General features: G+C 48.7%; 1 protein-coding gene across 5 annotated transcripts in view; it reads right to left on the bottom strand.

Annotated features, from left to right (window-relative positions):
* FLT4 (fms related receptor tyrosine kinase 4) overlaps positions 1-14,022 on the bottom strand; it is a 111,259-nt gene that overhangs the window by 31,401 nt on the left and 65,836 nt on the right. For all 5 annotated transcript variants that reach the window (XM_014581164.4, XM_075900532.2, XM_006138225.5 and 2 more), the window contains 4 exons: positions 13,319-13,436; positions 12,187-12,341; positions 10,790-10,952; positions 4,287-4,434 (listed from right to left, as the gene is read on the bottom strand). In XM_014581164.4, the coding sequence (XP_014436650.3) occupies positions 4,287-4,434; positions 10,790-10,952; positions 12,187-12,341; positions 13,319-13,436 (584 nt within the window). The remainder of the gene's footprint in view (positions 1-4,286; positions 4,435-10,789; positions 10,953-12,186; positions 12,342-13,318; positions 13,437-14,022) is intronic.

Here is a 14,022-nt window from a genome sequence, read left to right as displayed (position 1 = left end):
TGACAACAATTCCTTTTTGCTGCTTTCTACTCCTGTGAGCACTGCACAGCCTACGAGGCTAACAGAGAATGAGCAGAATTCTCTTGTGTATTCAGATACTAAACTCCAAATGGTCATAGAAGAAGCAAGCCCTTGGATGATGGAACAATCAGGTGTACCTGAGCACCCACTGTGGTCTGCCAAAACTTTATTCTGGGTGACAAAGAGTGAGAAGGAAAGAGCTCAGCTTGGTTCCCAGCTGCCAAGTTTAGTTTGTAGGACTTGCAGTTGGGAAGGAAAAAAAATACTTGTAAATTGATCATATCTGAACATGACTTGCCTCAGTATCATTTTACAGCTGCGTCACAGAGCAGAACTGCACTTTGGCCCTCATTCAGGAAAGCAGTAAAGCACATGCTTAAAGTCCTGCAGAAGACAATGGGGCTTGAGGGCATGTTTAGCATGTTTTCCTGAAGAGGGTTCTTTAATAGCAAGAGAAAATAAGGGGCATGACAACATTGTGCATCTCACCATTTGAGAGCCCGTTGTAATTCTTTTCTGCATTCTGCAAATTCCGAGCTTTCATTTAAAATTTGTCTCCCTCTTCCCATTGCCAAGGTACAGCCAATGCAAAGTAAGCAGATGTGCTGCTGTTCTGTTAGTTCAAACTTAGAGTCACAGAGTTTAAGGCCAGAAGGGACCACCAGATCACAGGCTGCTCTCTTCTACATCAGAGGCCATCGACACTGCCTGGTAGCTATATGCTAAACCAGCAATGGGCATCGTAGGCTAGTAAGTGGGCCATGAGTGGTCCTCCTTCCTCTCAGTGGGCCACGAGACTGTTGTAATCATGATGGTCTCCTGAGATAGGCTAGTTTTGCTCACTGCTTTTGTGTATCAAATCGCTAGATCAGAGATGGGCAATCTAGGCTAGTGATTGGACTGCATTAGTGGCCCTCCAGGATGGAGCAGTTTTGCTGACAGTATCTGCATACTTAGAATTTTCAGGGTGCGTCGATTGAACTGTAGCAGTGCTTTGAGGGGATGGAGACGGAGTGCACGGCTCTCACAATCAATGTTGTGTGAAATCAACACCCACCTCCCTTCACATGCCCTCGCTTTACGTGCCTGTCACTTGAGTAATAACTGGTAGGAAAAAAAACTATGCAAGTAGAAACCAGTGAAATCTGGCAACCCTGCGCATGAACAATGGTAAACAAAATATCTCACGGAACACACACAGAACCCCAATGGGCCGCTTGTGGACCTCGGATTGCAGGTTGCCCACCATTGCACTAAGCCCAGCAATTGATATGCGATCCAAATATTACACCCCATGAGAGATTAAATTATTATGCGACACAGGCAGAGAATAGGAGGGACAGAAAAGTGCACCAATGACCCAGCCTCCTGAAAGGGCAGGGAAATGTTTCCAGAAAAACAACCGCATGCAACACCAAAGGTTGGAATTCACTCTTCCTCCACCCTATTCACCTCTCTCAGGTGTGAACTTCAAAGCTGAGTGTTCTAAAAGTACTTTCCATTCAATATGCATTTCAATATGAAGCCTGGGCAATTTCTTTTCCCCCATTCTCTATTTGAAAACAAGATAATTAAATGAAAACAACAACAACAACAACAACAAAACCCAAACTATTGGGCAATGTCTGAAATGAAGAGGAAGATGCAAAAATTAAAGTTTTGACAACAAAAATAATTTGTCTACACTATATATCCTGCACATTTTATAATATTAATGTTGTGAGCTAAGTAATAATATACTAAGCTATGCAGTTAACCAAAATAAACAAGCATAGAAAATATTATATGTCTGCAGCATGACTGAGTTGCCATTGTTGGAACCTATATGTCGCATTTTCTGACATCTCGTGTTTTTTCTGCTGTGCACTCATAATTTTGCATGCATGCAAGGATTTTTGCCTTTCACATACATCTTTCTGCACAGACTGAACCCACCATTGTACATATTGGCCTGTTAGGCCTATTTTTACACTGTCACCTATGAACTAAAGTTTGACTGGCGGTTCTCAAACTCTGGTCTGGAGAATCCTTCCTGAAGAATGATGAGTGAACTGAGCAGTCAGAGTTAGGAGATTCAGAAGGGAAGTGGGTCCCTCACAACACCTCTCTTTTAGGGGCCAGCATAATGAATTGTCGGAGTCCGTTCTGTGGACACAACTTCCCACTGCAAGCCGCAGAATTCTCTCCTTATAGGGCTTTGGTAACTCCCATGGGGCTTCACTGTCTGACTTAGAACTTTGGAATATTTACTTTTAAAGTTACAGCTAATTAGCGCTGGTGAAGAATGCAAAGGAGAGAGGACAGAAGAAGGGGGAAGAGGAAAGGAGGAGGAGAAGAGCAGAGGAATGAAGAGCCTAGATCAGGGGTGGGGAACCTGATGCCTGGGGGCCAGATGCAGCCCCTGTTTTGCCTGGATCTGGCCCCTGATGCTCAGGGCCTCCCTCAGCACTGGGGAATCTGCGCTGGCACTCCAGCCCCCCCCCCCCACTGCCCCACTGCGGGGCTGGAGCACCCAAAATCTACTAGGCTGGGGCCCGCTAGGCTCTGGTGTGTGAGGGGGAATATGGGAAGTGTCTTTCTCCTTTTGAGGTGACGGCCACATCAGTAAGGGATTTTTTTTCTTTTTTTTTTTGCTTCTCACTTATGTGCGGTGCCTGACTGATTTTCTGTGGGTCAGTGACCCCTGACCCAAAAAAGGTTCCCTCCCCACCCCTAACCTAGATGGTACAAGAATAGAAGAAAACTGTGCTAAGAAGTTCCAGGTTCCATGACCATCTCCTGGTACACCCATTTGTCACCAGTTCATGCTTCTGCTCCTGGCGTGGACACTCAGCCATTAACCCCGATTCAGAACTGCTCTGCACTGATGCATAGGCAGCATCTTCTCGTTCATTGCCCTTTCAGGCGCAGTGGCGCATTCCTGGCTGGGGCCTTGGAACAGGAAGTGACTCTGGAGGTGTGTATGAAAACAGGAAGTGACTTTAGGAAGCTGGGAGCCATTTGTTTGTTCTCGAGCCTGCATCCCCCTGTGTGTGTTTGGTGTTGAACACTCGAGCCTTGGACAGGAAGTTAGTCATGAAGGAGTGCGCAGGCCACTGACACTTATGGCTACGAAGGGGATGGAAAGAAACAGCTCTTGAGTGCTGACCACGCATCAGAAAGAGGGAGAGATGACCCATCCAGAGAGGAAATGCGCTGCAGGAGCCAATGGCATTCCTTGATAACTCCCAGGGCACTGCCTGTACAAACACATTTTCATTCACAAAGGGCCAGGAGTTTGACATAATCTTTGTTCACTGGCTCTTCCCTCAGCCCACACAAGCACGTGAAATGCACCCCTGACAGCAGGCGTTTTCCTGGGATGTTTAACAGCTTCCCCTTTCAGCCTTGGTCCCCGCTCCCTCTTTCTGGGGTGCTTGTGACTGGCTGATTCCCTCCAGATTAACTGATTAGTTCCTGATTTAATACTGGCATTCTGCTTCTAAGAAGCAATTCCTGAGTGTGGAACAGAAGGGAGGGAAGTTTGAAGCACAGATTGAGATGGGAGAGGGGCTTGTCTCTGGGGCTCAGACTTGAAGCCAGGGGAAAACCCTTCTCTCTCTCATTTGGTTTTGTAGACTCAGTTGGAACTGCATGTCAGGCAGCAGGGAACTACCCCAGGCATTGGACAGGATACTGCCTACCCGTGTCTCTCCTGCCTGGTCTTTGGAAGGGGTGGTAAGTCTATCTGTAAAGCCAACATACCTGGGTCATCAGCAGGGGGAATTGAACCTAGGACCTTAGGGCCTAAAGCCATGTCCCTCTACTGCATGAGTTACTTCAGAGCCAGTTGGCTCTTAAGTGAGGCTGTAGAGCAGACTTCACTCTCCTTTCTCAGAGGTCTCAGTGCCTCTGAGCTCCATATCTCTAGACCCTGCACGGATACAAAATATGTGTCTGCATCTGCATCCATTTCTGCAGCCACATCCGTGGATATAAAGTGGATATCTGCAAATTTGCAGGGTTCTAGATACAAAATTTGTATCCACATCCATAACGGCAAAAAGGAGCCGTGGATATAAAGCAGAAATCTGCAGATTTGCAGGGTTCTACATATCTCACAGCTTAGCTCTTGGCAGACAGAGGAATACAGCTTCTCATTCTATAATCATGAGATAACCTGATGCCATTAGAGAGCACCCATTCAAATGAGGTGTGTGGCTAGTCACGGCGGAGAGATTCCACATCACAAGCACGGGCTGTGGGGATACAGAGACAAACCTCACCTTGTTTCTTCCTTCCACAGACTCTGTCCAGGTGTCGATGCTCTCAATGGGGTTCACAGCATCCTGCTGGGACACATCCTTCCAGTCCTCGCACTCGGTCCTTTCGCTCCGGTCCCACTGGTGGCTCCTTGCTGCTCGATGCTTGATGCTGCTTGCCCAGCAGCCATGCAAGAGAAGAGGGGGAGGGGAGAGAGGGTGTTCATTAGAAGGAGACCTAGTGGTAGCACTCCTCTGTAGGATGGGGACTGCCAGCTGGCGTGCAACTTTCATTGGAACCAACAGGATTTCCTGGAATGAGGGAAGCTCTCTCGGCAGCAATATGTCACACATCCATAGGGCGTTGCACCTGGAGGCCCATGAGCTAGGTAAGCAGATGGTTCCTCTATAGATGGAGAAACTGAGGCAGAGGGAAGGGATATGACTCTTAGGCTACTACCTTTGCCACAAAATCACCCTTCCCCTAACAATGGAGGAAAGGGTGTAACAAGGTAGCTTGTCCCATGGCTGGGGTACCTGGCACTCAACCAACCCCGATTACAGGAACACGCCTACTTGAGTCAACAAATTCCCTCAGAAGGGCGGTAGGTGGGTTAGGTTAGGGATGCCCAGGAAGGAGAGGCCAGAGAACATGTAGCTGGCAAGAAGCAGCATCTGCAAGGAGCAAGACTGTCTCTAGCAGGGGCTTTGAACCATGTCTAGCTCTGAGAAAGAGGACTTGGAGCCACAACAGTCACTGAACTGGGGTTGGGGTCAGGAGGGCCAGTGTATTCTGAGGGTTAGACTCCAGGATGTTTCAATCGCCTTTAAACTGTCTTAAGTTTGTCAAAGGGACCCCATGAAGGAGGCAATGGGTCGGAGGGATGCTCACGTGGCAGTCCACCCTGCTCCGGTGGCAACAAAGGCCAGTCATTTGTGCCGGGCTTAGTGCCTGGATCTGTTAAGAACATAAGAGCATAGAACGGCCACACTAGGTCAGACCAAAGGTCCATCTAGCCCAGTGTCCTGTCTGCCGACAGTGGCCAATGCCAGGTACCCCAGAGGGAGTGAAAACAGGTAATCATCACGTGACCCCCCCCTCCTGCCATCCACCTCCAAATAAACAGAGGCTAAGGACACCACTGTCACCCATCCTGGCTAATAGCCATTGATGGACTGGCTAATAGCCTCCAAGAATTTATCTAACTCTTTTTTGAACTCTGTTGAAATCCTAGTCTTCACAACATCCTCTGGCAAGGAGTTCCACAGGGTGACTGTGCACTGCGTGAAGAAAAACGTCCTTTTGTTTTAAACCTGCTACCTATTAATTTCATTTGGTGACCCCTAGTTCTAATATTATGGGAACAAGTAAATAACTTTTCCTTATTTGCTTATTCACTTTGTTCTGGTTTGATTTGCTCTGCAGTGAGGCCTAGTTCCATATTCTGTTTCTTCTGAGCCTGATTCAGAGCACTGAGGGTATAAAAGCCACCACGTGGCTTGGGTAACATTAGCAGATGTTCCAGCCCTGTGAGGAGTGCACCTGAGGGCTCTTGCCCTCTGAAACCCAGTCCTGGGGCTGAGGGGAAATGTCTCAAACACGGTTGCTAGGGAAACAGTACTGAGAAATTCTCCTTGGCACCAGAGCCCTCCAGGATGATGTGAGGGGTACAGGGAAGGGAGAGTTTGCTCTTTGATCCTCCAGGCACAACCCCAGTCATCACAGGAAACCTAGATACAAACTGCAGCCAAGCCTAATTGCTATGTGTGTTTGAGAAATGCATGTGCACTAGGGCACGTGGCAAGGAGGGGGTGCCCCAGGTGGGTGAGCAATGACTCTGTCTATGCAGGGGACAGTGAGTGCCCCCCAAGGTGTCTGCTGGTAGCACAGGGCAGAGTGCCCTGCAGTGTGTGTGCCCCGGCCCCGGGGGCAATGTCAGGAATCTGTGTAAACAACAGGAAGTCAGGAAGAAGCCTCCTGCATCCTCTGGAGCTGCACGAAGCAGAAACATTGCGGCCTTGGGAGACAGTGCTCGTAATTCATCAGCCCCCCTGCTTCCTGACAGGGCCAGCGAGTGCGCCCATGCTGTTGGAAATACACCGGTTTCCTCACCAGTTACAGGAGAACCTTGGTGGCTTAGGTGTTTGTGTCGGCGCCCCATTTCCTCCACACTCGGCGACTCCCTCGCGCATGATCTGCTTTCAATTGGCTCCTTTTTCCATGTGGCTCATCAGATGTATCTCCGCTGTCTATTCCCCTCAAATGCCCTCCTAGTCCCGTTCCACTGGTGGAAACAATGGCAGGTGCCCGGAGGCCAAAAGGCAGCCAGGGCCACTGGGTGTTGGACTATCATGTCATTGCTCTGAGCAGGGTTAGCTACCACAGGGGTAAAAAAATACTAGGGCCCGTCTACATTCGTGCACCCACTTCTGCTCTCACTAGCACTCTGGGAAACGGTGCAAAAGAAAGTCTAATGTAGACAGGGCTCTACTCTGGCCAGATGGGTCAATGCCACAGAGGAGGCATTTTTATGCCATGCCACTTGAGCACGCTGCTTCTGTTGGGTTCCCAGCCCCTACCGCTCCAGTATCAGAGTCCTTACATCTCAGGCTGCTTCAGGAAGAGTACCTGTCCCACATGTAGTTACCCACTCTACAGTGCTGGCCATTCGCACCCAATAGCCATGGTACATTTTTCTAACCAACTTTCTCTGGTCTTCTCCTCCCAGATTTCCAGGCAGTGGTGAGTTCTTCTGGGGAGAGCTGGCAAGTAGAGAAGGGAGACAGAGCCTCAGAGACATCTCTTTCTACCTACCCCCTCTGTGCCAGCTAAGAAAACTCAACCACTGAAAAGTCACAGAGATTTGTTATATATAAATATATGCCACCCTAATGGTGCAAGTCACCAAACAGGAAAAATAATCATTAAGATAAAGTGCTTGTTCTGCACACCAGGAATGTGTCTACACTGCACCCATAGCTTGAAATAAGCTATGCAATTTGAGCTATGCAAATTGAGTAGCTTATTTCGAGTTAATTTTAAAATAGCTTATTTCGAAATTTGGCACTGTCTACCCAGCACTTATTTAGAAATAAATCACTATTCCGAAATGTCCCTTACTCCTCGTGGAATGTTATTTCAAAATAAGAGGCTTGCCATGAAAATGCAGGCTAGCTATTTTGAGATACCTCCGGTAAATAGCGCTGCAGCAGAGACGTAGCCCAGATGGTCCATTGAAGGCAAGAGAGGCATTGTGTAGCAAAGGACAGGGTCCTTGTTGATTGCATTCCTAACTCTCTCCAGGAAGGGGAAACCTGCACCTGAATTCATCCCATCAGCCTGGGATCTGGGATGAAGAGAATCACAAATCCCTAACAAGGAGAAACATGAGTTTTTTCAAAAAAAGTGGCCTTTTTTCGAAAAAACGTCACCTGCATCTAGACTGCCGTCGTGTCCTTTCAAAATTAAATTGAAAGAACGCGGTGTTTTTTTCAAAATCGGTAAACCTACTTTTACCAGGAAGAACGCCTTTTTTCGAAAGAGCTCTTTCATAAAAAGGTATTCTTGACCACAAACAGGGCTTTTTCGAAAGAGAGCGTCCAAATTGCCTGGGTGCTCTCTTTCGAAAAAGTGAGCCACTTTTTCGAAACCTTTGTAGCTGTCTAGACGATCTCTTTCGAAAGAGGCTTGTAGTCTAGACATACCCGTTATGCTGTCCGGGCTCTGAGAGTCAAAGATACCTAAACAGGATATCTCCTTGCTTTTTGGCCTGGGTCAGTCCAAAAGGGCACATAGAACTGCTTAATATGGATGCTTAGATTACTTTGATAAATCTAAGATTTGTGTGTGTGTGTGTGTGTGTGTTTCCTGTTTGAACCTTGTAAATAACTTGCTTATTTATTTTGTTAGTTAATAAATCTTTAGTTGGTTTATTACAGGATTGGCGATAGGCATTGTCTTTGGTTTGAAATCTGAGTATAAATGATCTGAGGCAAATGACTGGTCTTTTGGGACTGAGAGTAACCTGAATATTATTGTGATTTTTGGTGTAAAATGACCACCCATCACATAGTTCCACTCACACTGGTGGCAAAATAGCCTGGAATGCCCAACGGGACTGTCTTTGACTCTGTGGTAAGACTGTTACGGTGTTCTAGGAGTTCACACTTGATATTAGGTTGGTGAAATCTAATTATAGAACATAGAACTGCGTTGAGGTTTCTGCCCTGCTTTTTGACAGTCTGCCACCAGGATGACACAAGTACTCGTGAACTACGGCAGACAGGTTGGCAGGATTCTTAGTGTTTGATCTTGGCAGGTACCAATGACTGTCCCAGCCTTGGGAAAAATACGGCATTTAGCTTCTCTGAGGCTGCATAGACACCTCCGATGGTTATCACTGACTGGGCAGGACTGTGGGCAGATGTGACAGGGCAGACCAAGCCCTGAGCCCAGAGAAGGGCTATAAAGAAGTCCTCCTGGCAGGCTAGAGTGGCTGTGGAGGTACCAGACAATCAGGGGCCAGGAAGGCCTACAAAAGGAGCTGCATAGCAAAGACTGGAGTGGCTGGCTGGCTGAAGGAGTGGCAGTGCCAAAGACAGCTCCAAGTGGGGAGCTGCTTAGAGCTCTCTCACCAGGAGAAGCAGCCTGGAGGCACCACTCTCTATCTGAGTGGAGAAAAAGGCTGAGGGAATCAACTGAGAGACACTCTCCAGAGGGCTCTGGGTTGCGCCCCTGCTAAAGCGGCTTGTGATTGCACAAAGAGTGTGACTCGGTCTGGAGTAGCTGCAATGCTTTTAACACAGACAGAGTGCAGTAGCCCACACTCGGCCAAATGGGGACACTTGTGTGAGGTGAGTGCTGACCCCGTTACCAGCGGTGGATATAAGGCAGGGCGAGCGGGGCGGCTAGAGTGTGGCGCTATTTTGGGATACGTCCGGTATCCCGAAATAGCGTTTTTCGTGTCTTTACAGCACACCCGTTACTTCGAAATGCAATCAAAATAACGGGTTCGCTAGTCCAACGTCCCGGTAAACCTTGTTCCGTGAGGATTAAGGGACTTGCCGGAATAGACTCTCTTGAAATAAGCTATGCAATTTGCATAGCTTCAATTGCATAGCTTATTTTGAACTAGCTAGCGTGCCACAGTGTAGATGCACCCTGGATTGTTCTGCAGAACCAGGAGAAGAAGAGTGCAGGCACAGACTAATAGACACGGCTAGCAAAAATCTTCCTGTCTCAAGAACATGGGAGTGCATTGTGTACCTCACAATGGAAGACGCACTGAGATCAGTACTCCAAAAGGAATAATGAAATTCTCCAGCTCCACCTAACAAAATGAATTAAACACACCCAGCACTGCAGCATCAGACTCGCTAGGTGTGGGAAGGACGTAGGTCAACCTAAGCAACAGGTGTGTCAGAGATTTTCCTTAGTCAGAGCCCCCCTCTTCCTTCCCTTCCAGTAGCCAAAATAAGGATTTGCAGTAAGGATTTAGAGACACTTTGGGCTGCACTTCCTAACTCTTGTAGAGACGGCAGCTCTCTGATTCCTCTTTAGAATGTTTCTTCTCCTAGTTTAGAAGTCAACCACTTAGATACCAAAGTGAAATACCACAGACTTCTGACTCTGACCTTTCTAATAGGAGACATGCAGGAAGCCACATCTGGTTCTAGATCCTGCATAAGTCATTGGTCATCAATGCTCATCACCTTGTAAGATGCTGAGTTGGTGTTTGTAGGAATTAAGCAAAAGAAAGTCCTTTGGTTTCCTGGTACTTTATATTTTGCTGGCTGACTGCAAAAGCAGCATGGTCTAGTGGACTTATAGTGTGGCCTTAAGTGAGTCATTTGGACTCCATGACTCAGTTACCCTATCTGTAAAATGGGGTAATTATACTCACCTGCCTGACAGAGATAATGTGAGGCTCCGTTAAGATCTGTAAAGTGGTAGGTGCTATTACTGCAAGTGTCTTGAAGTGTTGACAGGTTCATCCCTTCACTGGAGGCATTGGAAGTAGCCCCAGAAGGAGCCAGGAGAAAGTTGCTTAGGCTCTGTGTTAGAGGTTAGGTACGTGACATATCAGGAAGCTCCAAAAGTCTGTTTCCGGTGGCTCAGCATCTCCTCCTCCATACTCCATGTGAATTACCAGGCTGAGGCAGCTCCATATCCATTAGCAATTGCTGTTTTCGCTCCAGCATGTCAGAGGCCAATCCTGGACTGGAACTTTGTGCCCAGCAGATGGTGAAACTCAGGCCCAGGAAGGTGAAGACACACAGCCCGAGTCACCAAGTGACTTTGTGGTGAGTAGAACCCAGGAGGCCTGACTCCCTATGTTAACTGCTAGACAACACTGCCTTCCCCCTACCAATGAAACATGCCCAACAAGTGCTGCTCAGCACTTCAGCCAAAGGGACGTCGCTTTGTTTCGAGTGCTACTGGCTCCGTGTATATGTATATCCCTTTCACTGGGACCTCTGCACCTCGCTGGGAAGCCAGGGCTAATACAGTGAGGAAGAGCACTTACAGGCTACGTCGGGAGACCTTCGGACAAGGCCCCCACGGCCTCCACTGCCACTGGATTACTTCGGGAGCCGGGATGCCGTAGACCGTACAGGTGAGCGCCTGGTGGCTCCTACGGGAATAGATGCCCCGGGAAGAGGCTTCCTTCTCGTGGATGTGCGGAGGAACTGAAATCAGCAGAATGACAATTTTTGTAATCTGGCATCAACCCCACAGTCCCTTATGCTGAGTGGCCATGCAGAGAGCATCCTCTCTGTTCTGGTCTATAAAAAGACTGGTCACCAGGACATGCTGGCTTGCAGGGCAGCCGGGTCTAGACACAGTGACCTGCTGGTAGCCTCCAGGGGCTGCGATGAATTAAGTATCGTTAATCTCTGGAGCAGCTAGGTCCAATTTAGAGCTACTTTACAAGCAGGAGTAAGTTACACTTAGTTATATTTAAAGCAAATTCCTCCTCTACAGGACTGCACTGATGTGACCGTCTGATTACTGCATGTATCAGAGTGGGTCCTAGCAGTTCTGCACCCCAGTTCATTCCTGCCAGAACCTCTTGAGCCTCCCTTTCTCAGTTACAGTGGATGCCAAAAATACTTTATTTGGGGTTAGACCATTCCCTCCTCTCACATCCCAGAATTCCATGCTGCTGTGTTGTTTCCATATTGCAGGGCTGCATGAGAGATCAGTTTCATCCCTGTTGTAACTCCACCGAGATCAATGGCATTGCATCAGGGGTGAATCTGGCACAAAGTATGGATCCAAGGCCCAGGTATCATGTTTCTATTCTGCCCTGACACAAAATCCTAGTCAGAATCAGTGTCACTTGCCATTCTCCATTAGCCTTTCCTACAGGCATTTTTCTGCACCACATCAGGGAGACAGCTGCAAGGCCCAGCACACTATCACCAGAAGTGCATGAAGACAAGGACTGTTCATGGAAAAGGGGTTGTCTTCATTTTCTGTATTTCCCCATGGTCAATGTCAGAGAAATCTCTGATGATGAGAGTACTTAGCTCTTACCTAGCACTTCTCACGGGTAGCTCTCAGAGCACTTTAAAAAGTGAATCAGCATTTTAAAGATGGGGAAACTGAGTCAGAGATGGGAAGTGACTTGCCTAAGCTCACCCAGCAGTGGCAGAGATGCAAATAGGTCTCCTGAGTTCCACCCCAGTGCCCTGTTCACTAGGCCATGCTGAAAAGGCCACAGGTCATTATCTAGCTATGACTGGTGGAATGGAGATGGTGGGAAGGGATAAACTTTGACAGCGGCAGAATAGTGACATCTCATGGGGACATCCAATGGGCTCATGAACTGAGAGGAGTTACAGCACAAATGAGTTTGCCCCACTGGATCTAAGAGCACCAAGGTCTCTTGGCCTCAGTTTCTGCTTTCTCCATCCTTACCATTGACTATTAATTGGAGGTTGATGTGCTCCTCCAGCTCAGCTAGCTTGTTCCACAGAACTAAGGTGTACGTCCCGGAGTTCTGTTCTGACACGTCTTTGATCTGCAGCGAATAGGGAGCCTGCCTGTTGGGAATTAACTTGCCGTCCTTGTACCTGTGAGCAAATAGAGAGCAAATGCAGAGAGGTCCAGTCCTGTTGAAATACAGTCAGAGGCCTGCAGACACTAATGCTGGGAGCCATCGGGCAGTAAAATGTGCTCAGAGGGCTTAAGTCACTAGTGCTGGGAGCCCTTCCAGAGGGACTTTACCAGGTTTCCCAAGAAAACGTGTTCGGGAGCAGCTTGCTGTTTCAGAGGTAAAAATTCTCCAGGTCAGGATGCCCGGGCCTGATTCTCCACTGCCTTGCACCACTACACACGTGTGCAAAGCGGGTGTGAAATGCAACCAGTGGAGTGAAGAATTCGGATTGTTCCCATTTTACAGTCGCTTGTCACTGGTGCAACTGGGGACACAGAGAATCAGGAACTTGGCCTTTCTGTTCCAGGCCACAGCAGTGACCCCTATCTGGCTGGTCAGGAGAGGAGCAGGAAGCTCCCAGGGGAGTTCACTTTGGCTCCTGTGCTCAGCCCAGACCTGAATCTTTGATGCCTAAGTGCCAGGTTCCAGGGCCTCCCCTCCTGTCCCCTCTCCCATCACCCTGCTCCCAATGCCAGGAAGGGCTCTGCTCTGTTGGAGTGAGGGCAGGCGAGCAGGGAGGGCTGGATAGGCCGGTGGGTGTGGGTGCAATGGGAGGCTGGAGAAAGCGAATGATGAGAGAGCAGAATGTGGCCCAAACCAGAAAACTGAATGTGAGGACCAATTAGGCAGGTTTTCTTCCTTGGCTGGCTGCCAGCTGCCTGGGAAAGAGCTAAGGGAGACCTTTTCCGTCAACAGACACTGCTGCAATCCTCAGGCCAAGCTTGTTAGCCAGCCCCTTCTGCTGCAGAGGGGCCTGGGGATATCTCCCCTCCCGAAAGGGATTTCTGCAAGACCCTCATTAATCACCCTTCCCCTCTCCCCGCCTCCCTATTCCCTCCACTGTGAAGGATGGGTAGGAAGGCTGGGGAGCACAGACTAAGAAAGGTGGGTTACCACTGGAACTCTGGCGGGGGGTAGGCGACGACTTTCACCGGCAGCTTCACGACTGCGTCTCCTGCCGTGGCTTCTATCACGGGGCCTTTCCTCCACTCTACGTTGATGAAGGGCTTCTCTGTAAAAGCAGGACCATGCCGACAGGGGACAAGCCACAGAGAACAGGAGGGAAAGCAGAAAGAGACATATCAAGCTGCGTGGCCACAGGCCCTGCGGCACAAGAAAGGGGCTGCATTTTTGGGGACATTCCTAGTACCCAGCTCTTCTCTGGCATGTTTCACCAGCAGATCTCAAAGCACGTTACAAAGAGTCACAGAGAGGTGACGTGACCTGCTATGGGGTACCAGCAGTCTAATAGAAAACCAGGAATAGAACCCGGGTCTTCACTCTAATACTTGATCCACTCAACTACCCTCCCTTTCCAATAAAGTGATGTGACCGTGTGCCTCCAGGCAGGTTTGTACAAGTGCATGTTGGTTTGTGGCCGCACATATGCACCTCTGTGGTGTGCACTTGCATGGGGGTGAGCACATCCCCATGAGCTGATCGGCACTGTGTGGTGACGTGCAGGCGCGTATGAGTGCTTGCTATTTATTCCTTCAGGACCTCTCTACTTCACTGAGGCTACATCTACAGTACTCTGCAATCTTTATTGGCAGAGACAATGCAAATGAAGCACTCATTAGCATATCTTGCGCTCTCAT

This window comes from Pelodiscus sinensis, chromosome 16 (genome assembly GCF_052426305.1).
Source record: "Pelodiscus sinensis isolate ZL-2025 chromosome 16, ASM5242630v1, whole genome shotgun sequence".
Classification (NCBI taxonomy): Eukaryota; Metazoa; Chordata; order Testudines; family Trionychidae; genus Pelodiscus; species Pelodiscus sinensis.
This window is presented reverse-complemented; position numbering and strand designations above follow the sequence as displayed.